Source organism: Delphinus delphis, chromosome 17, assembly GCF_949987515.2.
Source record: "Delphinus delphis chromosome 17, mDelDel1.2, whole genome shotgun sequence".
In the NCBI taxonomy this organism is placed as follows: domain Eukaryota; kingdom Metazoa; phylum Chordata; class Mammalia; order Artiodactyla; family Delphinidae; genus Delphinus; species Delphinus delphis.
Genome location: NC_082699.1, coordinates 67,186,033 through 67,212,555, shown reverse-complemented (window position 1 = coordinate 67,212,555; position 26,523 = coordinate 67,186,033). Strand labels below are relative to the sequence as shown.

General features: G+C 47.3%; 1 protein-coding gene and 1 long non-coding RNA gene across 7 annotated transcripts in view; one reads left to right on the top strand and one right to left on the bottom strand.

The window, feature by feature from the left end:
- Positions 1 to 24,843, bottom strand: part of LOC132413268 (uncharacterized) — a 35,479-nt gene extending 10,636 nt beyond the window's left edge. The window contains exons 1-2 of one of the 2 annotated variants that reach the window (XR_009516656.1): positions 24,713 to 24,843; positions 23,114 to 23,186 (exon numbers count right to left, since the gene is read on the bottom strand). This is a non-coding gene — a long non-coding RNA (uncharacterized lncRNA). Of the gene's footprint in view, positions 1 to 23,113; positions 23,187 to 23,872; positions 24,010 to 24,712 lie in introns of those variants that run through there. The other variant, XR_009516655.1, reaches the window with a different exon arrangement.
- LRATD2 (LRAT domain containing 2) overlaps positions 23,948 to 26,523 on the top strand; it is a 322,259-nt gene continuing 319,683 nt past the window's right edge. For 4 of the 5 annotated variants that reach the window (XR_009516651.1, XR_009516652.1, XR_009516653.1 and 1 more), the window contains exons 1-2: positions 23,948 to 24,059; positions 24,587 to 25,819. Coding sequence is in view for 1 of the 5 variants with exons in the window: in XM_059995189.1 (XP_059851172.1) it covers positions 24,683 to 25,525 (843 nt within the window). In the remaining 4 variants the exon portion in view is untranslated. The remainder of the gene's footprint in view (positions 24,060 to 24,586; positions 25,820 to 26,523) is intronic. The other variant, XM_059995189.1, reaches the window with a different exon arrangement.

Here is a 26,523-nt window from a genome sequence, read left to right as displayed (position 1 = left end):
GGTACCACAATTACTGGCAAATGTTTGCTGTGCAGAAGGGGTGCCTGTGAAACGCCGCAGGGCACCAAGACAGGGAGGAGCAGGTTCTACCAAGTAATGAAGTGCTTCCGAGCAGGAGCTGTGTCTAGAAGGTTTCTGAAATAAGCCACGGCTGCACCAGCTAAGGCTCCTGGGAAAGAGGAACAAACTCGCTCTTTGGCAGCAGGGAGGCGAGAAGCACAGCATCGCCATGGCTACCCAGCAGAGCCTCCCTCAAAGCCTTTCAGGAATCTCTACTATTTGTGGAAACTGGGTAGCATTCCCCAAAGGCCAGCATTCCTCCACTCTCCTGCACTTTCAGTGGTTGCCTCTCTTAACTTTCCTTCGATCCAATTAAAAAGCGAGAGTGGGCCCTTACACTCCGCTCATGCTGGGGACCCTCAGTGACACTCAGGTGGAATGCCTCCATCAGAGACCCCTGCACGGCGGAGGTGATCCCAGTGATTTCTGTTTGCCCCAAATCCCATATATTCACAGATCCCGATGTGGAACTTTGTTAGCATATGCTCTTAAATTCGTAACAGGATTGGAGGAAAAAAATAGACCCTCATTGATGTGACTGATGTGCCAATTAAGGACGCAAGTCTTTCTTCTTTTGCTTTCGGTGTGCTGTTTTCCCAACACAATCTCAGAGGGAGGTGAGTGACAAGTAATGTAATCTCTATTGTATATTTGCCACAAAGAACACTCAGTTAGAAACGTTCCCATGGGGGGCCAGCCGTGGATGTTAATCTGCATTTTTTCAAAGAAAGTAAGGAAAATGTGTAGATTGGTTTAATAAGGTAATGTTTTGGAAAACAATAGAAACTGATTTTTAAACTAGCTTAAGTTCTTATTAAATCCAGACTCTTCCAACCACCTAACAAAACAAATAAATCAAAAAAAAAAAAAAAACTTCTTAAAAGAGAGCCTGTGAGGTTTTCTGTTCAATGGTCCCCAACACTGCACATCTATTTGTCTTTTCTGGCCACTCTATCTCCATTATTCCAGAAGGGATCTCAATTCACTTTTAGAATGGTGTCTCTAAAATTGCTCCTTCTGCAACCTCTCTCCAAATATGAGGGTCTGTTGGGAGCTGCCAATGATCGTATCCCAATTGCTTAGCCTTGGGGTGAGCATCTGACCCACAGCAGACCAATCAAAGTTCTTCCTAGCTATTTTCAGAATAGAATTAAAGAGGAAAAGACCTGTTTCCCTTTAGGTGGGAAGCTGAAGAAGTGATTCCTGGATTCCAGACTTAGGGGAAGTAGTTTGTGTAAAGGAATGAAGATGGCATGCAGAGAAAGGCAAAGACATGATAAGGAGTACCCTGCAGACATTCAAGTCCTTGGTCTAGGGTATATGTGGTAGATTGTGATACAGTAATGGGCACCGGTAAGCCTTGCCTCCTTGTATACACAACCTTGCACAGTCCCATTCCACACTGATTCAGGTCTTGACCAAGTGACTTGCTTTGGCCAGTAGGACATCAGCAAATGCAATGCAAGCACAGGCTTAAAAAGCACCTATACGTTGGGACCTACCCTTTCTCTTGCAGCTTTCAGAACTCAGTCACCATGTGAAGAAGCCCAGGCTAGCCTGCTGGAGACAGATGGCCCAGCCAATAGCCAGAAACAATTGCCAGCCATAAAGAAGACCATCATAAACCATTTGGTCCCAGTCACGCCACATGTGAGACACCAGAGATCATCAGAAGAATCATCAAGCTCAGCCCAGTCCAAAACGATGACTCATAGCTCACAGACGAGCAAATGCAGTGGTGGTGACTTACTTCACCAAGTTTTTGAGGGTTTGTTTCTCAAAAAAAAATAATTTGCTGCTCTCTGAAACTGTTCTACCACCACGTGAAGAAGGTGAATGTAGGGCAAGAAACCACATAGAAAGAAAATCCCAGGTGTCCCAAACATCCCAGCCATCTAGCTAAGGTCACAGCAGTAACACTGTATCCAGGTGACACCACATGGAGCAGAGATGAGTCCCCCCGATGAGCCCAGTCCAAGTTGTCAATCCACAGATTCATCATCAAATAGATATTTGTCTGAACTTAAACTTTAAATTTAAAAAGTCACTAGGTTTTGGAGTGGTTTGTTATGAAGCAAAAGCTAATTCATACAGCCTTCCTGAAGCCACTCCATTCTTGCTTTTCTCATAAAGGCAATTTATTCCCCATTCTGCCCAATTTGCTGTACATGATTATTAAGTGCTTTCCTAATATCCAATCACTTCTTTTCCTTTGACTACAAAAATCCTCATTTTGTGTAGGGAGGCAATGTACCCAACTAACCATTCACTCTATCCATTTCTCTTGCAGCTAGATATGGTTATGTGACACAGTTGAAGCCTTAAGGATATGAACAACTGATGAGATGGACCACACCCCTTCCATTCTCCACCTTCCTTCTTTTTTTTTTTTTTTTTTTTTGCGGTACGCAGGCCTCCCACTGTTGTGGCCTCTCCCGTTGCGGAGCACAGGCTCCGGACGCGCAGGCTCAGTGGCCATGGCTCAAGGGCCTAGCCGCTCCGCGGCATGTGGGATCTTCCCGGACCGAGGCACGAACCCGTGTCCCCTGCATTGGCAGGCAGACTCTCAACCACTGCGCCACCAGGGAAGCCCTCCACCTTCTTTCTCACTAGAACACAGATGTGATGACTGGGGCCACAGCAGCCACTTTGAGTAAGCGAGTAAAAAAAAAAATTGAGCAAATGAGTCATGAGTAAAAAAAGAAAATAAAAAAAGAGATGTCAGACCTGATATTGTTGACCTTCTAAAGCAATGCCAGTGACCACCTAACTCCAGAAGTGTTATTGTACAACAAAATCAGAAACTTGGTTCCAAGACACCTGTGTAAAGTGAGCTTCTGTTACACACAACCAAATACAATTTTAAATGAGTGAAGTTAGATTTTTGTCACTTGTGACCAGAAGAGTCCTGACTAGTGATTGGGCCTTTCCTCTGGGGAGTCCTCTGGCCATGTCTGAACTCCACACCTTAAGGTAAATGCTCCCCCTTACTCTCTGATCTGCCTGTAGACACAAAGTCATTTCCCTTTTTCCCCTTAAAATAGATGAGATAGGTGGATATTTCCAAAAAGTATTTTATTAAAATCCAAACAAAAACACAAAGGAAATAATTACAAGAAATATAAACAGCACGTAATTGCCCTATTCCCATGTTTGACACTAAAATCACCAAATAAGCTTTAAGAGCCCCTTTTCTAATCTCTTTACTTTATGGCAGTAGTTCTCAAAGTGGAGCCCCCAGACCAGAGTATCAGCATCCCCTGAGAACTTGTTAGAAACACAAATTCACAGGCCTTAGCCCAAACCTACTGAATCTGAACCATGGGGGTGGGGTTAGCAATAAGTGTTTAAACAAGCTCTGCAGGAGATTCTGACGTAGCCAGTGTCTGAGAGCCTGCTACCTTAGCAGAATTATTTGCCAGTTTCTTGTAGGTAATTAAGCCCTGTCTCCTTTTCTTCCAGGTGGCGTTGAGTAGAGCCAAAGGTTTGGAATCAAAGAGTACTTGGAGCGACATTGTGACTCTGCCCTATTATCAACAGCTGTGACATCTTGGGCCAGTTGAATAACCCCTAACTGCCTGGGGTCTTAATTTCTTCACAGGTAAAATGGGATATTACTTGTTAGGATTATTTAAAGATTAAATGAGATGAGACCAGCAAAATGCCTACTCACTGTCTGGCTCCATGCAGGACTAAACAAAGTCAGCTAGTTCTTTTAAAGTCTGCATCTCAGTTATGCAGCCACAGGTCAGTCCAGCAAGAAATGTCTGGTGTGTACAGTCATCTTATTTTCAAAAAAAAAAAAAATATATATATATATATAAGTTCCCTAAATTCAGTTCAAACCTCCCCATACTCCTAGCTACTCCCACTTCAGCTAGGTGTCCAGACAAAGAGTCCAGCTTATTTCTTAACTGATTTACTAGAATGACTGACACTCATCACTCCCTGGTGGTTAATATGGCCTTTCCTGGCTGGGGCTGGAGGAATTTCCCTCCTCTAGGGCGTTTCCATCCTCTTCACCTCCAAGGGTCTTCCATCAATCCCCTCTTCTCCATTGAACCATAAACAGCCTCCAACCATATCATAAATACTCTCAGAATTAATCACATTCAGAAACAATCATTCACTCACAGGAACCAATTCAGAAACAGCGGAGTGTAAGACAGACACGGGAACATTGTTTTTGTGTGTGTGTTTTTTTTTTTTAACAGTTTATTATTTTGAATAAGGAATCCATATCTATGATTAAAAGGTTCAAATATTATAAAAGGGAATGTAATGCAAAGTTACTCTCTTTCCCAACTCTGGTCCTTAGATCCCTACTCAGAGGCAACCATGCTTATAAGCTTTTTGGGTAAACTTACAGAAATAGTCTATATGTGGAAAAATCATGGGAAAAAAAACATGAATATATATATATTACCTATCTCATCCTTTGTTTTCCATAAAATGTAATATATTATACATCCTGTCTGCACCAGGAATATGGAAAGTATGATGAATAAAGACTAATAAGAGACTTTAATCACCTGCCAAGTCCTACGTAGGGGAAGCCTGAGAGTCGGGGTGATATTACCTGCACCATAAAAGAATCTTATCCTGTCTCTTGTATCTCTGGCTGCACACAGATGCTCTCTTGATGGCTGTATCCACGTGTGGGTGTGCGCATGTGCGTGCATGTGTGTCTGGCCTTACTCTCCACACAACTGTGGCCACACACATCTTTGGGGATCAACCTGTTTTCTCTCCCACCAGCCTGGTCACTCATCAGTCTTAGACTGGACTTCTGATACCTGAGTTGAATTTGCCCCTTGAAGCCCTTGTGATAGTGACTGGCTCTCTGTTAGTTTTTCTCATGCCCAAGTCTGTGTGGCAACATCTCAATTTACTGGGGACTCCCACTTGACATTGCTCAAGCCTTAAAGCCCAGCGTCCCGGGCTGCTCACCTTCTTCTCCTGCACTTCTGACACCCACTGACAAGCAGCCTGTGGGATCCTAGTCCATCCCTCCCCCAGTTTTACAAATGGGAAACATGGGGCCCAGGCCTAGGCTCAGGGAAGTCCCCAAAGGAACATGGAGGGCCTGGGATCGTGACTCTAGCATCAGCTTGGACAAAGTGGGGTTGGACATCTAACAGTAGTAGGTTTGAGTCCTGGCTTCATTACATGAGATCTGTGTTTTCTTGGCTCTGGACCCTCAGTTTCAATATCTGTAAAGTGGGATAATAATTACTTACAGATTAATTAGAATTATTTTTAAAATGGCAGAACACCAAATAGTAAATATTATAGAATGATAATTCTGCAAAATTTAAGTTACATTCCTGTATTTCTTAAAGAGGTTCACCCTCAGAGCTCCAGCTTTCTTTCTTATTTCTGTAAACATTTTTAGCACATATAGAAAATTTACACATAAGGGATACAAAGATTATCAAGACTCTGCCTTTGTCCTCTAGAGGTGTGGTGGAGACAGCCAGCCAGTTCCTAGAGCTCAGTAAGGGCTTCCTTCCCAGGAAGTGTGATGAGAAGCTCTGGAAACTAAGAGCACTTTATCTACCTGCTGTTGACAAAATAAAGGGCAGAGGCAGGTCTAGGGTGGGTATGACTGCTGGCCCAAGGCCAAGATGGGCTGAAATGGGAACACATGTTTCCTGGCATATTTCCTCAATCAGGCCCAGGGATCACACAGTTACTCGCTTCCATCCCAGCTCCTCTCCAGGATTTTCCAAATACTATAGCCCCGTGCCACTTTCATTTCTGAGCTTCCAGATGTGCAGGGACAGAAGAGTCCCCCTCCTCTGCCCCCAGGCATGTCCTTCCACCTTTCATATTTGGGCCCCAGTGAGACCTCCAGATAAAGTCTCTTAAAATAAGCTTCTGAGAATAATTTGTCAAGCACACGATTCAGCAACAGGGCAGGGAATCTCTCCTGACTTCTGCAGATAGGGGCTTACATCACAGCATGAAATATGTTTACCCTTATCTTCGCACACAAGAACAAATTATCCCGCCCCTGTTATAAATCCTTCAGCCCTGCTTCTGTGGGTAGGTTTCTGCGTAAATCTCCAGCAAACTCTACTTAGCTGACTGTTCACTTTGGTTTGCTGCCTTTTCCCGGCTCTGTGCTCACAAAATTGTCAGTCTCACTAGAGGACATGCTGGCTTTTATCTGTAGACAGAAGAAAAGAAAGAGAGCACTCGTCAATCTTAGACTGGACTTTTGATACCTGGGTTGACAGAGTCACTGCTGTCACCCAAACCACATCAACAAGGGCATGTGTCTTCTCTCCCAGCTGAACTGCAGTAGCTCCCTCCCCTCTTCTCCACCAAGCCCTGGTAAGAAAAGTCCTTAACAGCCTGGGAAAACAGAACTTACCAGCTTCCAGGTCCTCCTGTAGACTCACCCTGTTCAGGATGGTTAGTACCAATAGATGATCATGAGCGGGGTGAGGAACCTGTCCAAGGGGCTTAAGTAGCATCAGTAGGTCCCAAAGCCAAATGACCAGGATCAGGAAGGGGGAGGGGAAACTTTCCATACAGCTGACTGCTAATTAAACATCAAACACTAAAGTAAATACCCTTGGCCTGGGTGCTCATGTCTCAAGGACAACAGTATGGCCTAAGAAAATGTTTTTAAAAAATTGTTAGCAATGGGGGCTTCCCTGGTGGCGCACTGGTTGAGAGTCCGCCTGCCAATCCAGGGGACAGGGGTGCGTGCCCCGGTCCGGGAAGATACTGCATGCTGCGGAGCGCCTAGGCCCGTGAGCCATGGCCACTGAGCCTGCGTGTCCGGAGCCTGTGCTCCGCAATGGGAGAGGCCACAGCAGTGAGAGGCCCGCGTACCGCAAAAAAACAAACAAAAAATTGTTAGCAATGGCGGCTTCCCTAGTGGCGCAGTGGTTGAGAGTCCACCTGCCAATGCAGGGGAAACGGGTTCGTGCACTAGGCCCGTGAGCCATGGCCGCTAAGCCTGCGCGTCCGGAGCCTGTGCTCCGCAACGGGAGAGGCCACAACAGTGAGAGGCCCGCGTACCGCAAAAAAACAAACAAACAAACAAAAAATTGTTAGCAATGTGGGCTTCCCTGGTGGCGCAGTGGTTGAGAGTCCGCCTGCCAATGCAGGGAAAGCGGGTTCGTGCACTAGGCCCGTGAGCCATGGCCGCTGAGCCTGCGCGTCCGGAGCCTGTGCTCCGCAACGGAAGAGGCCACAAAAGTGAGAGGCCCGCGTACCGCAAAAAACAAACAAACAAACAAAACATTGTTAGCAATGGGGGCCTCCCTGGTGGCGCAGTGGTTGAGAGTCCGCCTGCCAATGCAGGGGAAGCGGGTTCGCGCACTAGGCCCGTGAGCCATGGCCGCTGAGCCTGCGCGTCCGGAGCCTGTGCTCCGCAACAGAAGAGGCCACAAGCCCGCGTACCGCAAGGAAAAAAAAAAAAAAATCGTTAGCAATAACAACAGTAGCTATGGCGTCCTTACCTTCCAGAGGGCTAAGCTCCACTGAGCGCTCTCTCATTTGCCCTTAACCCTCCAGGTGCATTACATTGCAGGGATCACCACAGCCCAGAAGAGGAGTATACTGTTAAAACTAGGGAACTGAAGCACAGGGTTAAGTGAGGTGCTCAAGGGCACACAGGTGTAAGAGATAGAGCTTGATTAGCGTGGGTGGTCGGACTTCAGAGCCTTTGTTCTAAATCAGGGCTTCGCAAGCCTTAACACTCACCAGAATCACCTGGTGATCTTGTTAAACTGCAAATCCTGGTTCAGCCAATCGGGGGTGGCGTCTGAGATCCTGCATTTCCAGCAAGCTCAGCTCCCTCCGGCGTGAGGCCCATACTGCCTGTTGGTAACCACCCTTGGAGAAGCAAGGGTTGGCCTGATCCAGCCCTGAAAAGTGAGTACCTCTGCTGGTCCCCCAACTGCTTGTTACCTGTCCACAGAGGAAGAATGGAAATTGGGAGTGAGCTGGTAGAAATTTTATAACTATTTGGCGGTTATTTTATGTCTGCTGAGTGTAATAATAATTTAAAAATTGGACTTCTATATCATTGTATTATATTCTTCATTCTTCTAATAATTTATATCTGTTATTTTACAAAGGTATCAGCTCACAAAAAGTTGGAAGTTATAAACAAAACAAACAAACAAAACAAACAGCCTGGCCCTTTTTTGCAGATAATTTGAAAATCACTTCTCTAAACTACTACACTGTCCTGGCTTCCTAACCGATGGGGTGTCTAGGACCAGGGTACGTGTGTGTCTGTGTGTGTGTCTGTGGGTGTGGGTGAGGATATCTGTGTATATCTGTCTGTCCCCCCTCAATGCTCATTTCACGTAGGTTCCATTTCCTTATGGTTTTAGGGGCATTCCTGCCTATCTAGTGTCATATGCAGATGGAGACTACCATCCATAAAACTCTGCAAGTAATGTGGATTCTAGTTCGTCCCTTCCTAGTTTTTTTGTTTGTTTTTGTTTGCGGTACACGGGCCTCTCACTGTTGTGCCCTCTCCCATTGCGGAGCGCAGGCCCAGCGGCCGTGGCTCACGGGCCCAGCCGCTCCGCGGCATGTGGGATCTTCCCGGACCGGGGCACGAACCCGCGTCCCCTGCATTGGCAGGCCGACTCTTAACCACTGCGCCACCAGGGAAGCCCCCCTTCCTAGTTTTGGAATCTCGGCCAAGTCATTCAACCTCTCTGAGGCTGATCTGTGAGGTAAAACCCACCCACTGTGTGGCAGGGATGCAATGATATAAAGCACACAAAGTGCTTAGCACAACACCTGGAACCATCCCTAGCAATCAATAAAGAGCAGATACAATTATTATTAGGGGGGAAAGAAACAACAGCAAGAAATAAATTCATATCAGACATTCATCGACTTATCAGAATTTTTGAGAAAATGCCCTGATACTCTGCTAAGCACGGGGTAAGCAAGATGCTGTACTTCTCTCAACAAAATTAAATTAAAATTTCTTCTTCAACTTAGAACAGTTAGAGCCCCATTTCTCACAAAAGTCGACAACTACAGTGAAATTGTAATACTAACGTTTAGGCAGAATAATGCCCCAAGGCGCTGCAAGATGTCTGAGCATCAAGCAAAAATGTGATTATTTTCATTCTGCTCCAGAAACTTAGGCAGGTGCGTGAACTAACACAGTTTAAAAAGATTTTCAATAACAAGCCCTTAAACAAGGCACGTTTTATTTAACCTTCAGTTAAGCAGGAATCCAGTTAACTAGAGATGGTCAAGGTGGGAGGGTTCCTGGTTAATGGCTTTAGATTCTGCCTGTAAGTCATTTACATAATGACTCAGGAGGCAAAAGCCCCTGGGGCTTGAGGATAAGGAAGGAAAAGGGCTGAGGACTGTATTGGTAAGAGTTGATCTAGTCCCTGACAATGGGGACAGGAATTTGTAAATCCCTAGGTGAGGGAAACTTGCCCTGGTGGGAAACAGAATCTTTGTGACCTTGCCAAAATGGCAAACTTCATGCCCAGGTTACTGTTGTGTTTAAGTGTCTGCAGGGACGTAGTGATTTGGTACAGCACACTGAAATCCAATTTATTTATCTTCGTTGGCACGTCCCCAAAGCTCTAATGACCCAGGCCCTCCCACGGTAATACATTGGTCAAATTAGTCAGGGTCCCCAGGTTGTTTCTTTTTCCTTCTCCCTGGGCCATCCTTACATGGGAAGTTCAGGTTCCTCTTCCCAGTGGGGACATCTTCCATCAGTCTGTTTCTGCAATCAGTATGGGCATGCTAAATCCTAAGAAACCTGTTTGAAACCCTTGGACTAACTGCTCTGGGTGAAGCATGCCCCACTTAAAGGAGGAGGAAGAGGAAAAGGAAACAGTGAGTTAATGGCTGCATTTTGCCTCACCAAGAAGCTCTGTCCTATTGTTTGTGACATCGATGGTCAGAGTGCAAAGGAGCCATGTCCAGTGGGGTTTCGATTCAGACCTGCCTGGGTCCACATCCAGTTGGTGGGATGACTGGCCAGCTCTGTGATAGGAACAAGTCACTTCTGACACTTCACGTTCCCCAGCTCTAAAATGGGTATTAGGATAATAATAGTACCTGCCCTGTGAAGTTGTGAGGAATGTTAACCAGGTAATGATTACAAGTAGTTAGCACAGTACCAGGCGCAGACTAAATCCTCCTGCTGTCTCAGAGATAGGACCTCATCTTTTTACTGGTTCGTAGTGAAGAGTAGCAGAATATGCTACCCCAAAATAGGCCACTTTGGTACAACGATTATTTTGAATTGAAGGCAATTGAGAAGAAGATATAAGAAAAGCTCTGCACCTTCCCCCTAGTTAGCTAAAAACAGAACATAAATTTCCCTTGTTAAGGTGTCCCCTTCCCCACTTCTTTTTTTTTTTTGGCTTGTGGGATCTTAGTTCCCAGACTAGGGATTGAACCCGGGCCCTGGCAGTGAAAGCACCGAGTCCTAACCACTGGACCACCAGGGAATTCCCTCTCCTTCCCCACTTCTGTACCAAGAGGGGCATAACAACCTTATCATTGGAGACAAGATGGCACCCAGAAAGGGTCAACATGAACAAACCTTAGCAACTAGCTTTTATCCCCCATTAGTTTCCCCACATATTTGCATTCTCACAATTTTCTGCCCCTAGAAGTTCAAAGTCCTTTTCCTTTGTCTTGTCACTTCTCTACAAAATTATCGTTCTTGGCTAAGATGCTATACAAGCCCAAGCTCTAATATCCCTTTATCTACTTATCACAAGAGTGCTCCCATGTGTACATGATACACACATTAATAAACTTCTATTTGTTTTTCTCTTGTTAATCTGTCTTTTGTCAGTCTGATTTGAGGGCCCCAGCCAATGAACCTAAGATACATAGAGCAAAAACTTTTTTTCCTCCCCTACAATAGGTATGTGCAGAGTGGTTATAGCCCCTCCGATTTGCAAAAGCTAGGTCAACATAGCTTCTGTAGTTATATTGTTGGCTCAGTCTCTAAATAAATATCCCTTGCCTGACATTCCCAACTGCTTTTAAGACTCTTAAGGCAAAGGCCCTATTCTATGCACTCATTAATCCAAAGACTTCAAAAATGTTTACTGATCATCTACTAAGTTGTTCAGGAGGTGCTAGTTGGGGTGATGGGTCTGTGAGCTCCCAGAGGGCAAAGATCAGGTTTCAGTCCCTTTGTTCAGCAAGTAGGAAGGGTGCGTGACGTAACGTAGTAGGTGTTCAGTAAGGATTCCTGGAACTGGACTGCCAGGCACAGCAGCTGACTGCCAGGTGTACTGGTGCACATTCAGCTCCAGCCACAGGGCCCAGGGCAGGGCTAGATGGAAGGTAAGTCCTCACCATGTAAAGACAGAGCTCCATCCCACTCTTTACTCCACTCCAGTCAGATAACTCATTCAGTCAACTGGAAATCAACCCCTCATTCAATGAACTTTAGCGAACCTTATTTGTTCTCCTTACTAGGCGTAACAGGCCCTTTCTGCTTTCCTCCTCTTGTGTTTTGTTTTTTCATTTCTCTTCCTTGACCCACTTTTACTCCATCAAGCTTCCTCCTGGTTCCACTTAGCAGCTTAGCTTTGCAAACCTGAGCACATACCTGAAACTCAAAAATCACTCTTTGAAGAGCTGTTTCTCTTGACACATACAGAATGAGGAATATCAGGCTAATCCAAAGAAGGACTTACTTACTCAGCACATATTTGTTAAGCATCTACTGTGTGTAGGATATGACATTGGACGCTGAGGGTGTGACAGTGACATGTCGAAGTCTGGACTCCTGAAGAGACAGGCAGGCAATGACAAGCAAATAAGCAAATACCATCACTACTGTAATAGGCGTTTGTCGGAAGCAAGCAGGGGCTGAGGAAGAGTGAGGTGGGTAAAAGGCTAGTTAACAAAGCTCGCTCTCTAAGGACTTGACTTGATTGGAAGCAGAAAGAATGTGAGGAATTTAGCTTTGTGAAGAGTGAGATGAACAGAAACCAAGGACTGGTGTGGCCGAGGCATACAGGGCGATTGGGAAACTGGCAGATAAGCCTAGAAAGATGGTGAAGACTCAGACTTATGAACGCATGCAAAGGCGATGGCTTCATCACCCACAGATGGGACCAGGAGGAGTGTGGAGCATGAAGACAGAGGAACTCAGCCATATGGGTTCCTGTCTGGGCAAGGTGGATAGCAGGAGGTTACCCCTACTCCATGGCACTGTCCCGTATATGAATCTTGGTTCTGCAAATCACTAGTGGTGTTGCCATGGGCAAGATCCTTAAATTTACTATACCTCTGCTTTCTCGCCTGTAAAATGAGGATAATGATAATAATGCCTACCTCACAGGTAAGGATTAGAGGAGTGAATACATATAAAGCTCTCAGGGTGGTGCTGGATACAGTAAGCATGCAATAAATATTAGCTGCTACTATCTTGTTTCTTTGTTTAGTACCACCTTTATGAATTCTCTGTCATCTGAGGTGAGATCCTCAAGATCAAAGGTTCAGAAACCCAACTCTGCCAACCCACTGAAAATGGACTCAGCCCACAGAGTCAGACACATAAAACCAGCCCCCTCAGCTTACTGAATGGCAAAAAGAACTGTAATTACTAGGTCAATATGTCATCTTTGTAAGCACGTCTATAGGGGCAGAAGAAAGCCTCTTAGAAGGTCGCTCGCTTGGCAGGGAGTAAAAGGGAGTAGAAGATGCTCAGTAATGCTAGGGCTGGAGTTCTGGCTCTGTGACAGCCAGCCTCGTCCACCTCCATCAGACTGGGAATTCCTTCTTCACAGACCCCACTCTCAATTTTGTGCAGGGGGCTATCTGCTTTAACAGAAGTTGCTTAAAACATGTAACCCTGGAGCCTACTTTAGCCCATTTCTTCCTCTGGAGATTTACTGTCCTCCAGAGGCAGGCATTCATCTTTAGGTACTGTCTTGGGCAGCTTGGGCTACCATAACTAAATACCACAAACTGGTGGCTTAAACAACAGAAGTTTATTTTCCTACAGTTCTAGAGACTAGGATTCCAAGATCAGGGTGCTGGTTATGTCAGGTTCTGGTAAGGCCTCCTTCCTGGCTTGTAGATGGCCACCTTCTCACTGTGTCCTCACAAGTCAGAGAAAGGAAGCTCTGGTATCTGTTCCTCTTCTTATAAGGGCACTAATCCCACCACGGAGGCTTCATCCTCATGACCTCATTCTAATCCCAATTATCTCCCAAAGGCCCTACACCTCCAAATACCATCACATTTGGGGTTAGGGCTTTTACATATAAATTTGGGGGGGACACAAGCAGTATATAACAGGTATGTTAATCCTTTTGAGACTTGTTGATGCCTTCTGCATATCTTTGCTCTTATCCTCATAGGAAAGACAAACTCATTTCACTCTTGCCCTCAAGGGTCCAAGAGGTAATATACTGAAGACAGAGACATAAGGTGTCATGGAAACAGCTAGAAGAGCCAAATGCAAGCCACACATGTAATTTAAATTTGTAAAGTGGCCACATTAAAAAAAGTAAAAAGAAACAGGAGATATTAATTTTAATAATATATTTTGTTCAGCCCAATAGATTTAAGATGTTATAATTTCAATATGTAATCAGGATGGAAACATTAGTAAGATCTTTTACCTTTTTTGTACTCATTCTTGGAAATCGATGTGCATTTTACATTTATGACACATTTCAGTTCAGATGCTTAATAGCCACATGTGAGTGCTGGCTACCATGTTGGACAGTACAGAGATAGAATTTCATGGTGAACTTAGCTGTGTTACCTGGGCCCAACTTCTTAACCCCCCTGAAACTCAACTGCTTAGTACAGTACCTGGTGTACCCTAAGCATTTAGTACATTTTAGAATACATTTTCTCATCTGTAAATTGACAATATTCCCGCACCATTAAAGCTGTTGTGAGGATGACTAGAGATGACCCACAGAAAGCCTTTTCGCTTATTAATTTAACTACAATGTATTGAGCCTAGCACTGTTCTAGGAGGTCGGGAGAACCCAGTAAACAAGACAAGGATCCCTGATTTCATAGCGTGTATCGTCTAACTGGGAGAGATAATAAACTAAAATAAATTAATAAAGTATAGAACACTAAAAGGTGATAAGTGAGTTGAATAAGTGATAGAGAAATAGAGCAGGAAAGAGGATAAAGGGTATTGTGGATGACAAATGTCGCCTGCCATATCGGTAAACAAAGGGTGTTTCAGCCATCAAGCCATCAGCCACTGCAGTCACCCTGACTCTGCACCCTGAGGGGATTCGGGATGGAAAAAAAAGAAAAAAGATACTGGCCCTGGATAGTTAAGGTGCACATCAAAGGAATGATTTCAATGAGCCCAGACTCTTGCATCTTCCCATATATAGAAAAATGCTAAATTCATTAACTTGAGATGTCTGGTTTTTCTTTAACAGTAATCTTTTGATGTTCTGACTACCTGGTTTCTGTTGCAAAAGCTCCTATCTATCTTGGTTCTTCCTTTACCATTTTTGTAGCCATCCCTCAGAGCTATCTGAGTGGCTGCCTCCCAGACTTAAGTTCTCAGCAAGCCTGAGGAATAAAACATAATTCTCAACTTTCAGGTTGTGCGTTTTTCTTTTTCAGTTGACAGTATGTATGGGAGGACATTTGAAATTTTGAATAGGGCTCTTGGGGAAAGCTCACCAAGAAGCTAGCATCTGAGTCAAGACTAAAGAGCACACCATGAAGATATCTGGGGAAAAGCGTTCCAGACAGAAGGGACAGCAAATGTTGAGGATGTGGGGGAGAAGCATGCCAACCACGGGGGAGGCAGAGCAAGGGGACAGTGCATCTGGAGGTGTGAGCGATGGGGCATCAGACAGGGAATGAAGGAGGCAGGCAGGGCTGTGGGGCTATTTTAGGGACTGATACTGAGCAGGACCCTGTGCGGCTCCTGGGCACAAAGCCTTTCTGTGTCCCCCATTTCTCTGATGACAGGAAACAGGCTTTATTCAGCCTCCATGACCCTCCCTGACTTCCAATGGGCAGGTTCAAGTAGTTGTTAATTAGGGAAAGGAGGGGATGCAGAGACAGGGGAGAAACAAACAGTCAAGAGAAACCATAGTGCAGCCTTGGGACGAGGTCCTGGTTCCCCATCAAGGGATGCACACAACATCTTTGAGCTGTTTTGCGGATACTGAAACCCCCACCAGGTGGGAGAAGTTAACAGTTAATGGTTAAGGACAGTCTGCTGCCCACAAGCACGGAGACCCCAGACTGGCTGGAACCAGAAGGTTGATGATGCCGACTCCCTCCAAACCTCCCCACCAAACCATCAGGAGAATGTCCACCAGCTGATCACGCCCTCTTTGAACCACTCCTATAAAACTCCTCACTACCCGCTCTGGGTTGGGACACACAGTTTCAAGGGCATTAGTCTGCTGTGACCCCCTTTGCCTGGCAAAGCAATAAAGCTAATTCTTCTCTACTTCACCCAAAACTCTGCCTCCGAGATTTAATTTGGTGTTGGGGTAAGAGGCTGGATTTAGCTTCAGGACTTTGGCTTTTCTCCAAGGGAGACAGGGAGCCATAGAGTTTTGAGCAGACCTGGCTAGGCTCGCTGTCTCAGAGGATTGCTGGGGGCTGCTGTGTTGTGAATAGACTATAGGAGGGTGAGTCCTTCATCAGGATCCCTTGGCCCCAGGCCTAGAAGTGGTTTGGGGAAAGCAGACAGAAATCGACCAACAAGATGTAGTGAGCCCAATGCCCCAGTTACTGGGTGGGGGGCCCCCCTAATCTGTCCTGCAGAAGGCTGCGCTGAACACCGTCTTCCTCTCTCTTGTCGGAGGTCTTCTTCCCTGGAAGCATGAAGAATGGCCAAGGAAAGAAAAGGAGGTTGGGTTTGCTCTGCCGAAGCTTCTCTCTCGTTATTGACAGCTTGTCTCTTCTCTGAATAGCTCATCCTCCCCTTCTTGCACAAGAAGTGCAAAATAAGATTCTTAGAATTTAGATTTTTTTTGAAATCCCTACATTTGGATTTGCAGATATGCCAATATTTGGATTTGTAGAGCTGTAATTTAAGCTAGTCTCTCCCCTGGAACCACCTGGTGAAATGCATCTTTCATGAGGCTTCTGCAGGAGTCCAGCTACAAGCTCAGACTCCCCGGCACAAATCAGACTCTGGTTCAACACCAACAATATAATGGCAGGGGTCTCCTAAAACAGCCAGCTTCCAGGAGCCACAAGCCTCGGTGTTTTCCAACTGGTGATCCCTCTTCCAGGAAAGGGTTAAAAGCTTCCTCACAATTTAGGCACAGGATTAATGCATGGAGAGCTGAAGGTCTGGGGTGCGTGACAGCCCCAGACCACTTCTCAGGGCATCTCCTCCACATACCAAACCACAGGGCAGACCAGCTCTTGCCCAGCCTGCTTGAGAGAGCCTGTTCTGGGGATCTGAGGGGAAAAGGAAATAAAATGCAGAAGCCAAGGAAAAGGACACTCAAAAGCCTCTGTGCTCCCTTCCTTAATCTGAAGATGGAGGAATCATTCAGCCAAAGTGCAAAACTGTTTCTGCAGGTTTTAAAGCCCAAGACAGGCTGGGAGGGTGAAGAGAGAGGGCGCAGCTACAGGCCAGTCCTCTCAAAGGAGAGACAGGCCCAGCCCTCACCTCCTGGAAAGAATCCAAGTAAAAAAAGAAAAAAAAAAAAGAATGAATGCCAAAAGCATGTAATATTTATTGTCTCTTTTACTGGATAACCCAGTTTGCCTAGCTGCTGCCGTTTGCATAACCTCGCCTGGAGATGGCAACCCTTTATGAGAGTGAGGTCTGGACTAGAACACCTGACTCTCCTTTCTCCCCTCCCCCTTCCCTGCTCCACCCCCAGCAATATCCCCAGTCCTCTCAGGGGCAGAAAAAGCAAGGACCAGGTTAGGGAGCCACCAAGGTAAGGCAGCCAAGTGTCCCAGTTTGCCTAGGACATGGGACTTTCAGTGTGAAACCAAGATCGTCCTGGGCAAACTGTGACAAGTTGGTCACTCTACATCCAGAAGACAAGGCAGCCCCCTGGTCCTCAGACTGGCCAGTGTCTGGATGAACAACACACATGCTGGTGCTCCTGAGGCCGCGTGACATGGCGTGAAAAGTATGGGCTTGGAGCCAGCCAGATTTGGATTTGAATCCAGCTTCTCCCACTCATAATCCGTAAGATTCATACTCCTGAGCCTTTGTGTCCTTATCTGGGAAGTGTAAAGAAACGGGATCGGTATGGACATTTAGTAAGCTGACGCCTGGAACAAATGGTTATTCTTTGGCTTCCCATATTAAAATCATCATCTGGCTCTAACATGGGCCTAACCTAGGGTTTGGTAGGTGTGAATAACACGTGGCATCTACACAGTCTTCAGGATTTTCGAGGTGCTTCCACATACACTGTCTCACATGACGATTCCCAAGCGAGGCAAATAGTATCACGAGCCCCACTTTAGAGTTTGGAAAAGGAGGCCCAGAGCAAGTAAGAGATGGCTCCGAGGTCATGAACCTGGCAAACAAGACGCCGACCCAGGTCATGTGTTTTCATTCTGCTACCACTCACTTTCTATGTCTCAACAGAACCCCAGCTGTGGGTAACAGGCATGGGGAAGTCTGGAAGTTTCCCAACATAAGGAAGTTGTGGAGGAACCTGTTTTCCAGCAAACTCACTCAGCTATCTGCCGTTGCCGTGAGCCTGGGGCCCAGCCCTGGGAACAGGCAGAGTTAGACTGCCGAAGCAGGCAACTCTGCTCTCCTGATTCTCTTTTGTACATTCTTGGGTCGAGCCATTTAAACCGAGATCTCCACTACACCTGCAGAGTCGGGGGCCAATGCCTTGTCAGGTGGAAACATCTCTTCTCGATTATTCCCCTCTGCTCTGGACAGGAATGCTGTGAGAGCAATTAGCTGGCATTCAACACAGCTTGTTTTTATTGAGTGCCTCCTCCAAGGAGGTGTGTGGAATGTGACACTTGGGTCACTGCTGGGGGAGGATGAAGCTACAGTATGGCTGGGAATTCAAATCTAACGTTTGAATTGAATCTAATGGCTGCTCTTGGGGAAGGTGCCTTGGTGGCTTTATCCCTTGTTCACGAGGCTCCATCTGCAGGGAAGGCCTTTCCTCCCTATGGCCTGGTCATTTATAGGACCTGCTTCCTCTCTCATCCCTTTACAGTCCATTTCCCATAGGGCAGCCAGAGTGACAACCCTAAACCCCCAAAGCTTTCCCATGGCTCTAACTGCACCCCCTTATCACATACCTTCTCACTGACTGTGCTCTAGTCGCAACCTTTTATCCCCCCTTTTTCCTAAACACTCCAATTCCTTCTCACCTCAGGCCTTTGCTCTTGGTGTTCCCTGTGGAGGGAATGCCAAGGCCACCTCCTTCAAGTCTCAGCCCAAGTTTCACTTCTTTAGGAGCCCATCTCTGACCATTTTATCCAAAGTAGGCCACCTCACCCCTGCCACCCTCTCTGTAGCCACAGTTATTCAACCCCATTACCCTAGTCTATTTCTTTATGGCCCTTATCGCTCTCAGAAAGGAATATACAGTTACTTAAACTTGTCAATTGTCTCCTCCTGTCAACACATAAAAGCCATTAAGAGAAAGGACTTTGTCTACTGAGTCTGTGGCTTTTTAACCTTGGAGCCCAGTAAAGCCAGACACTCAAATATTTGTTAAATATTGAAGAATGTATTTGTCTCTATTTAAAACAAAGTGGTTATGAGCACAGGCCTTGAAGTCAAGCAGACCTGTGAGATCTTACCAGCTGGAAGAAGTCACTTAGCCTCTCTAAACTTAATTGTCTTTTATAAGAGAATTAGAAGCTCACTCAATGGTAGATGTCATTGTTACTTTTAGAGTTGTGTCACCCCCACTAGTCCAAGCCCCTGATGGCAGGCACTTTAACATTCACCTTTGTATCAACATGTCTTGAAACCTCCCCTCAGCATCCTCTACTTTCCCTTCCTGTAGGACATGTCGCACTGTCTTAAAGGAGTCTATATATTTCATGGGGACATGAATACCTACAAAACCTAACACAGTGCCTGTTGTAGAATAAATGTGTGGTGTTTAAGACTAACAGGTACCTAGCAGGTCTTCAAGAAATATATTTTGAATCAAGCTCTCTTTACTATTATTTTTTTTATTGGAGTGTAATTGTTTTACAATGTTGTGTTAGTTTCTGCTGTACAACCAGGTGAATCAGCTATATGTGTACATATATCCCCTCCCTCTTGGACCTCCCTCGCATACCCCCCATCCCGCCCATCTAGGTCATCACAGAACACCGAACTGAGCTCCCTGCGCTATACCGCAGGTTCCCACTAGTTAGCTACTTTACACATGGTAGTGTATTTATGTCAAACCTAATCTTGCAATTCATCCCCCCCTCCCCTCCCCGCCCCAGGAGTCCACACATCTGTTCTCTACATCTGCGTCTCTATTCCTGCCCTGGAAATAGGTTCATCTGTACTATTTTTCTAGATTCCACATATATGTGTTAATATACAATATTTGTTTTTCTTTTTTTTCCCCATCTTTACTGGAGTATAATTGCTTTACAATGTTGTGTTCGTTTCTGCTGTACAACAAAGTGAATCAGCTATACATATACATATATCCCCATATCTCCTCCCTGTTGAGCCTCCCTCCCACCCTCCCTATCCCACCCCTCTAGGTCTTCACAAAACATCCAACCGATCTCCCTGTGCTATGCAGCAGCTTCCCAATAGCCATCCATTTTACATTTGGTAGTGTATATATGTCAATGCTACTCTCTTACTTCATCTCAGCTTCCCTTTCCCCCGCTGTGTCCTCAAGTCCGTTCTCTACGTTTGCGTCTTTATTTCTGCCCTACCACTAGGTTCATCAGTACTGCTTTTTAAGATTCCATATATATATGTGTTAGCATACGGTATTTTTCTCTTTCTGACTTACTTCACTATGTATGGTAGTCTCTAGGTCCATCCATGTCTCTACAACTGACCCAATTTCGTTCCTTTTTATGGCTGAGTAATATTCCATTGTATATATGTACCACCATGAGGTATCACCTCACACCAGTCAGAATGGCCATCATCAAAAAAAAATTTACAAACAATAAATGCTGGAGAGGGTGTGGAGAAAAGGGAACCCTCTTACACTATTGGTGGGAATGTAAACTGATACAACCACTTCGGAGAACAGTATGGAGGTTTCTTAAAAAGCTAAAAATAGAACTACCATATGGCCCAGCAATCCCACTACTGGGCATATACCCTGAGAAAATCATAATTCAGAAAGACACATGCACCCCAATGTTCATTGCAGCACTATTTACAATAGCCAGGTCATGGAAGCAACCTAAATGCCCATCGACAGGCAAATGGATAAAGAAAATGTGGTACATATACACAGTGGAATATTACTTGATAATATTTGTTTTTCTCTTTCTGACTTACTTCACTCTGTATGACAGACTCTAGGTCCATCCACATCTCTACAAGTGACCCAATTTCGTTCCTTTTTATGGCTGAGTAATATTCCATTGTATATATGTACCACCATGAGGTATCACCTCACACTGGTCAGAATGGCCATCATCAAAAAAAATCTACAAACAATAAATGCTGGAGAGGGTGTGGAGAGAAGGGAACCCTCTTGCACTGTTGGTGGGAATGTAAATTAATACAACCACTTTGGAGAACAGTATAGAGGTTACTTAAAAAACTAAAAACAGAACTACCATATGACCCAGCAATCCCACTACTGGGCATATACCCTGAGAAAACCGTAATTTAAAGAGACACATGCACCCCACTGTTCATTGCAGCACTATTTACGATAGCAAGGTCATGGAAACAACCAAAATGTCCATTGACAGATGAATGGATAAAGAAGTTGTGAATCAAGCTCTCTTTAGAAGACATTTTAAATATATGAATTAAAGAATAATACCAGATGCTATGTGATCAAGTGCTGACTTACATATAATCAAGTGATACAATGTATAATGTAGAAATTTGATGGCAGAGGTGGCCAACACAGAGTCTCCCAGGGCCAGTCAAGGAACTAGTAAGTGAGGTGGGTAGGACAGGGACTGGGGCCAACTGGAGGCTACATCTCATCTCCAAGGCAACCACTGCTCAGCTCTAGCTTTTTGTTGCCATCCTGGAATGTGGGCCCAGTGGTCTCATACATTAGCACTTTCAAGTGAATCTGAATTTTTATGTGAGATTTCCCAAGTCTCCAAATTACTGACAGTTAATTTAAATTTATTAAACAAGCATTGAGATGAGCAAAGCATGTTTGGGAGCCATTCTGTAAACTATGACCAAGAGCCCTGGGGGATCAGATGGAGGCTGGGCCCTAAACAGGCATTCATGGAAGAAGTTACACAGGAGACAGGTTATTGAAATGTCCAAGAATTCCCCTAAGGCGTCCATCAAGCATTTATTGAGTACTTACTGAGTGCCAGGCATTGGGATATAAAAATGACTCAGAGCCTGCTCCCTCCGAGACTTTATAGTTGGTCAGTTCAAGAACTGTTGTTGAGCCACAACCGGGTACCTGAACAGAGCTCATAAAGGCAATAGGCTAGACACCTGGACAACAAGGTGTTGTTTCCTTACTCATTAGATCTGTGCCTCAGAGTGCTGGCAGCAAACTGTCATACTACTGTGTCCTTCTGTGGATTCTCCCATCACCAGGCAAACTACCCAGTACCACCTAGGGGCAAAGTGGCCTACCACAGCTGATGGTAGCAGAGGTTCCCCAGCCTGACAGACATGGGATGACTTGCCATTGCCTCTTTCAGTCTAAATCCCCTCCCTCCCTGTAAAATGGGCGTCTACATGAGTTCACATGCTAGTGGCAAATACTAGTCAGGTTAAACAGCAGCTCCCAGAGCACGTGTTATCAAAAAGTCCAGGGAGGAGACTCATCTGGTCACACATGCCTGAGGCTGGTCAGAAAATACTTAATCTATACAGCAGACATACAGAAGTCTCTTTTGGTCTAACTTATACTGTGATCTTAGACTTGCTGAAGGACTAACTTCCATCACAGCCCTGCCAATATTGATTGTTGGGGCTCAAAAGTATGTAAGTAGATTAATTTTTTTTCCCCCTCAAACTAAAAAGGATCACAGTGGTGTTAGTATATTCCTGTTTCCACTGGTCAGTATACACACTGAATAATAGTGTTACCTGGAAAAACGGAGTGAAAAGAAACAGTGATGGAAAACAGGGTAGAGGAGGTCTTGAGTTGCATTCTTAATTCCACCAAGAATTACTTTGGGTGTTCCAGTGTTCCAGTGAAAGTCTAAGCTTGTTTATTGTCATCCCTCCACCCCGACTCCAATCCATTATTTAAAAAAAGAAAAAAGGGCTTCCCTGGTGGCGCAGTGGTTGAGAGTCCGCCTGCCGATGCGGGGGACGCGGGTTCGTGCCCCGGTCCGGGAGGATCCCACGTGCCGCGGAGCGGCTGGGCTCGTGAGCCATGGCCGCTGAGCCTGTGCGTCCGGAGCCTGTGCTCTGCGATGGGAGAGGCCGCGGCGGTGAGAGGCCCGCATACCGCAAAAAAAAAAAAAAAAAAAAAAAAAAAAAACATAAAAAAAGAAAAAAAAAAAAGAAAAGAAAAACCACTTTGGTAGCTTCCATCTTAGGTACAAGAAACAAAACCAACAAAGAGGGGAGAGGCAGGAACTGTCCTCTTGTAGTGGAGGTTAATAGGCAATACTAGTCTCCTGTCACTTCCTTCTGTAAGTCAGCAGGAAGGAAATATATCCACTGAGGGCCTCTGCTAATATGTTCTTAAAGACAATTAGGCAATTCCTACATCCTCTACCCCCAAAATAAACAAGCAGAGGTGAATGCTTTCTTTCACTATCCCGTGTATGAACTTGTAACTCTCAAAACAACAATGGAGGTTATGAAATCAACTTTGTACTAACTTCGAGGGACATTATTAAGAGCCCGGGTCTTGGAACCAAGTCAGCAACTAAGTCTTCATTCTGTTTTATACTGTTTCCTTTCTGTGAATTTTTTTCCTATCTGAAAGTTTCACAGGGCTTATTCTGGTAATACCTCTAAACGGAAGCACTTCTCCAGCTGTCCTAGTACAAAATTCTCTTCTGTGACCTTTGGCAAGAAATCGGTTCTAGGAAAGAAAAGAAAGAAGCAAAAGTTTGTTTGCTTTCTAATGACTGTTCCTCCCTCTCCAGGTACTCTGGGGATGAAGAGACGAAGGGGAAACGGAACAAACACCAAACTCTTAATCCCTCTCTCCTTTCTACACTGGCAGGTGGCGTTTGCTTTCCAACTCCATTTTGAAGCTCACAGCTCCAAAAAATACGACCTGAGCAAGCAGCGAGGACTTCACAACAAGGTCTTGCTCTAAGAAGGTAAGCAAAGATCCTACCGGTTAGGCGCGAAGACCGCCAGTCCAGTCGACCCATTGGTTATTTACCGGCGGGATTTAAACCCGCTCCGGAGCGGGGGCGTGGCCTGGGCGGAGCCCCGTGGCCCGTGTGGGCGGGGCGGAGGCGGGGATGCCTGAGGCTCAGTGCCGTGCAGGAAAGACTCGGGCTCCGGGAGCGAGCGCCTATCTCTTTAAATGCCAGCGGCTGCTCTCCCGCCCTGGGAGCCCGGAGCCGGATCTACAATCCCGTCTCTCCCGGCGCTTGTTGCTCGCCCGGACCGAGCGGGAGCTGCCGCCACGGGGCACCAAGGCTGCTTCCTTCACCTCCTTCTAAGGAGCCCCACCTCCCCCAAGAGTAGGTTGAAGGGGAGAAGCGGCCCCAGGCAGAGGGAAGGGGTGCTGTGTGAAGAGGCGCCGCTCCCCACCTTCAAGTCTTGAGGCGTTGCGTAGCCGCGGGGGCAAGACATGCGCTGCTCCCCCATGACCAGCCTCGCAGCCGCTGGCGCCCGGAGAGGAGAGACTGCGGAGCCCACACCTGCAAACTCGCACTAGAAGTCTCAGGGTGCGGCGGGGGGCCCCTCCCAACTCCCCACGGCCTCCACCTCTAGGCGGGTGAGTTTGCGCAGGTAACCCGAGCTAGAGGGCGGGGGGAGGGGCGGGCAAGACGGAAGGAGAAAGCACCGCAGGTGAGCCAGGTAGGGCGGCTCACCTGCCCGGGCCGCGCTGCGGGGTCCTAGCCGGTTTCCTCAGCGATTGATATGGGGGCGTCTCTGGGGTAACTTAGGACCCTGAGGTGAAAGGAGGGGGCTAGGAGAGGGGAATTAAAGTTTCTTTTCCTTTCTCCCTCCTGCTTGGGATTGGCAGGTAGGGCGCTGGCGGAAGCGGTAGGAGTCGCTGATGCAATGGGCTTTTGCCCGGGCGAGGTGAAGGGCTGGGGGCGGGGGAGAGCTGGAGTTGCCCGGCCTCCTGCGACCGTGACCCTGGAGGCGGAAGAGTGAGGAAAAGCTCGCCACATCTGAGACTCCCCGTAAAATGGCTCCAAGTGCCCGACACCCAACCTTTCTTCCTCCTCTTAAGAACAAATCGCACGTTTCACGGAAGGGCTCCTACATGGCTTCCTTGCCTTCCTCTCCCAACAGGTGGTCTGAGCCCCTGTCCGGGGACCTGTGCCAATGACCCTAGTGGTGGTTTCGCTTTCTCCTCTCACGGCGGTGTGAACGTGTGTCCGCAGCGTGATGGGCAACCAGGTGGAGAAACTGACCCACCTAAGTTATAAGGAAGTTCCCACTGCCGACCCGACGGGCGTGGACCGGGACGACGGGCCCCGCATCGGGGTCTCCTACATCTTCTCCAATGACGACGAGGACGTGGAGCCGCAGCCGCCGCCCCAGGGGCCGGATGGCGGTGGCGGCGGTTTGCCTGACGGCGGGGACGGGCTGCCGCTGCCCTCGCCGCAGCCCTATGACCCGCGGCTGCACGAGGTGGAGTGCTCCGTGTTCTACCGCGACGAGTGCATCTACCAGAAAAGCTTCGCGCCGGGCTCCGCGGCGCTGAGCACGTACACGCCCGAGAACCTGCTCAACAAGTGCAGGCCTGGCGACCTGGTGGAGTTCGTGTCGCAGGCGCAGTACCCGCACTGGGCTGTCTACGTGGGCAACTTCCAGGTGGTGCACTTGCACCGGCTGGAGGTGAGTAACAGCTTCCTGACGGACGCGAGCCAGGGCCGGCGCGGCCGCGTGGTAAACGAGCTGTACCGCTACAAGCCGCTGAGCCCCAGCGCCGTGGTGCGCAACGCGCTGGCGCACGTGGGCGCCAAGGAGCGCGAGCTGAGCTGGCGCAACTCGGAGAGCTTCGCCGCCTGGTGCCGCTACGGCAAGCGCGAATTCAAGATCGGCGGCGAGCTGCGCATCGGTAAGCAGCCCTACCGGCTGCAGATCCAGCTCTCTGCGCAGCGTAGCCACACGCTCGAGTTCCAGAGCTTGGAGGACCTGATCATGGAAAAGCGGCGCAACGACCAGATCGGGCGCGCCGCGGTGCTGCAGGAGCTCGCCACGCACCTGCACCCCGCTGAGCCGGACGTAAGCGACAGCGACGCCGCGCGGACTACGCCGCCTCCCGGGCGCCCCCCCGCGCCCGCCCGGGAGGAGGGGGCCCGAGAGGCGGTGGTTCGCTGACCGGCGAGCTGAGAGCGGAGCTGTGTGAGGGAGCTGTTTGTAGCAGCCGCTGCTCCCTCCCTTCTCTCACTCCCTCCTCCACCACCTTCTGGGCCCCATCTGGGCTCCTGGGCCATTTGGAAAACGGAGAGTTGGCGAAAAGAGCAGCCAGCTGTGGCTTGAGTTTGTTATCTTGGACGGAGGAGGAAGAGGGAGCAGGTAGGAGCACTTTGGCCGGGGGCGCTTCTGGGCTTCTTGCCCGCCGGCTCAATCTGTCTTCCTTTCCCGAGGTGAGGCACACTGTGGACTTGCCAGACACTTAATCCCTGCTGGACTTGGGTCCAAAAATCGACGCCTCTTATGCACTTAGGGGTGGAGAAAAGTTCAGAGTACCAATGCCTGCTGTTGCCTTCCGACCGCTTCCCCTCCTACCATGGCCTTGGAGGATGCCCTGTAGTAAAGCCAGAGCAGGTTTGTGGTGGTGCTACCTCCAAAGAGCAGTGTGAGGGATTCGGGAAGCTGGGGTGATTTATCTTGTGGTTTTTCTGGGGTGCAAGGCTGGTAAAACCAGGACCAGGTCTGGGAGCCACAGACTGAAAGCAAGCAGCCCCCTGTGAAGTGCAAGAAGTAGTTGAGTAAACTTGGGCTACAAAACAAAGATTTTGCTACATGCCCCCTCCCCATCCCCAAGCGATTTGTCTTCTGGAGCTGGCTTCCAGCTGAGTCTCCTGGGCCATCGCCACTTCCCAGGTTACATGTAAATCATTGTCAGGGGCCAGCTAAAGGAAGGATTCAATTTTGGTTCTGTTTTGCTGCCTTTGTTTCTTGCTTGCTATTGTAGGCACTTACAGCTGTGGTATTTGTTATCAAAGGAGGGAATAGCCCTTTGTGTCTCTGATCTAATTAAGCCTGCTTGGCCATGT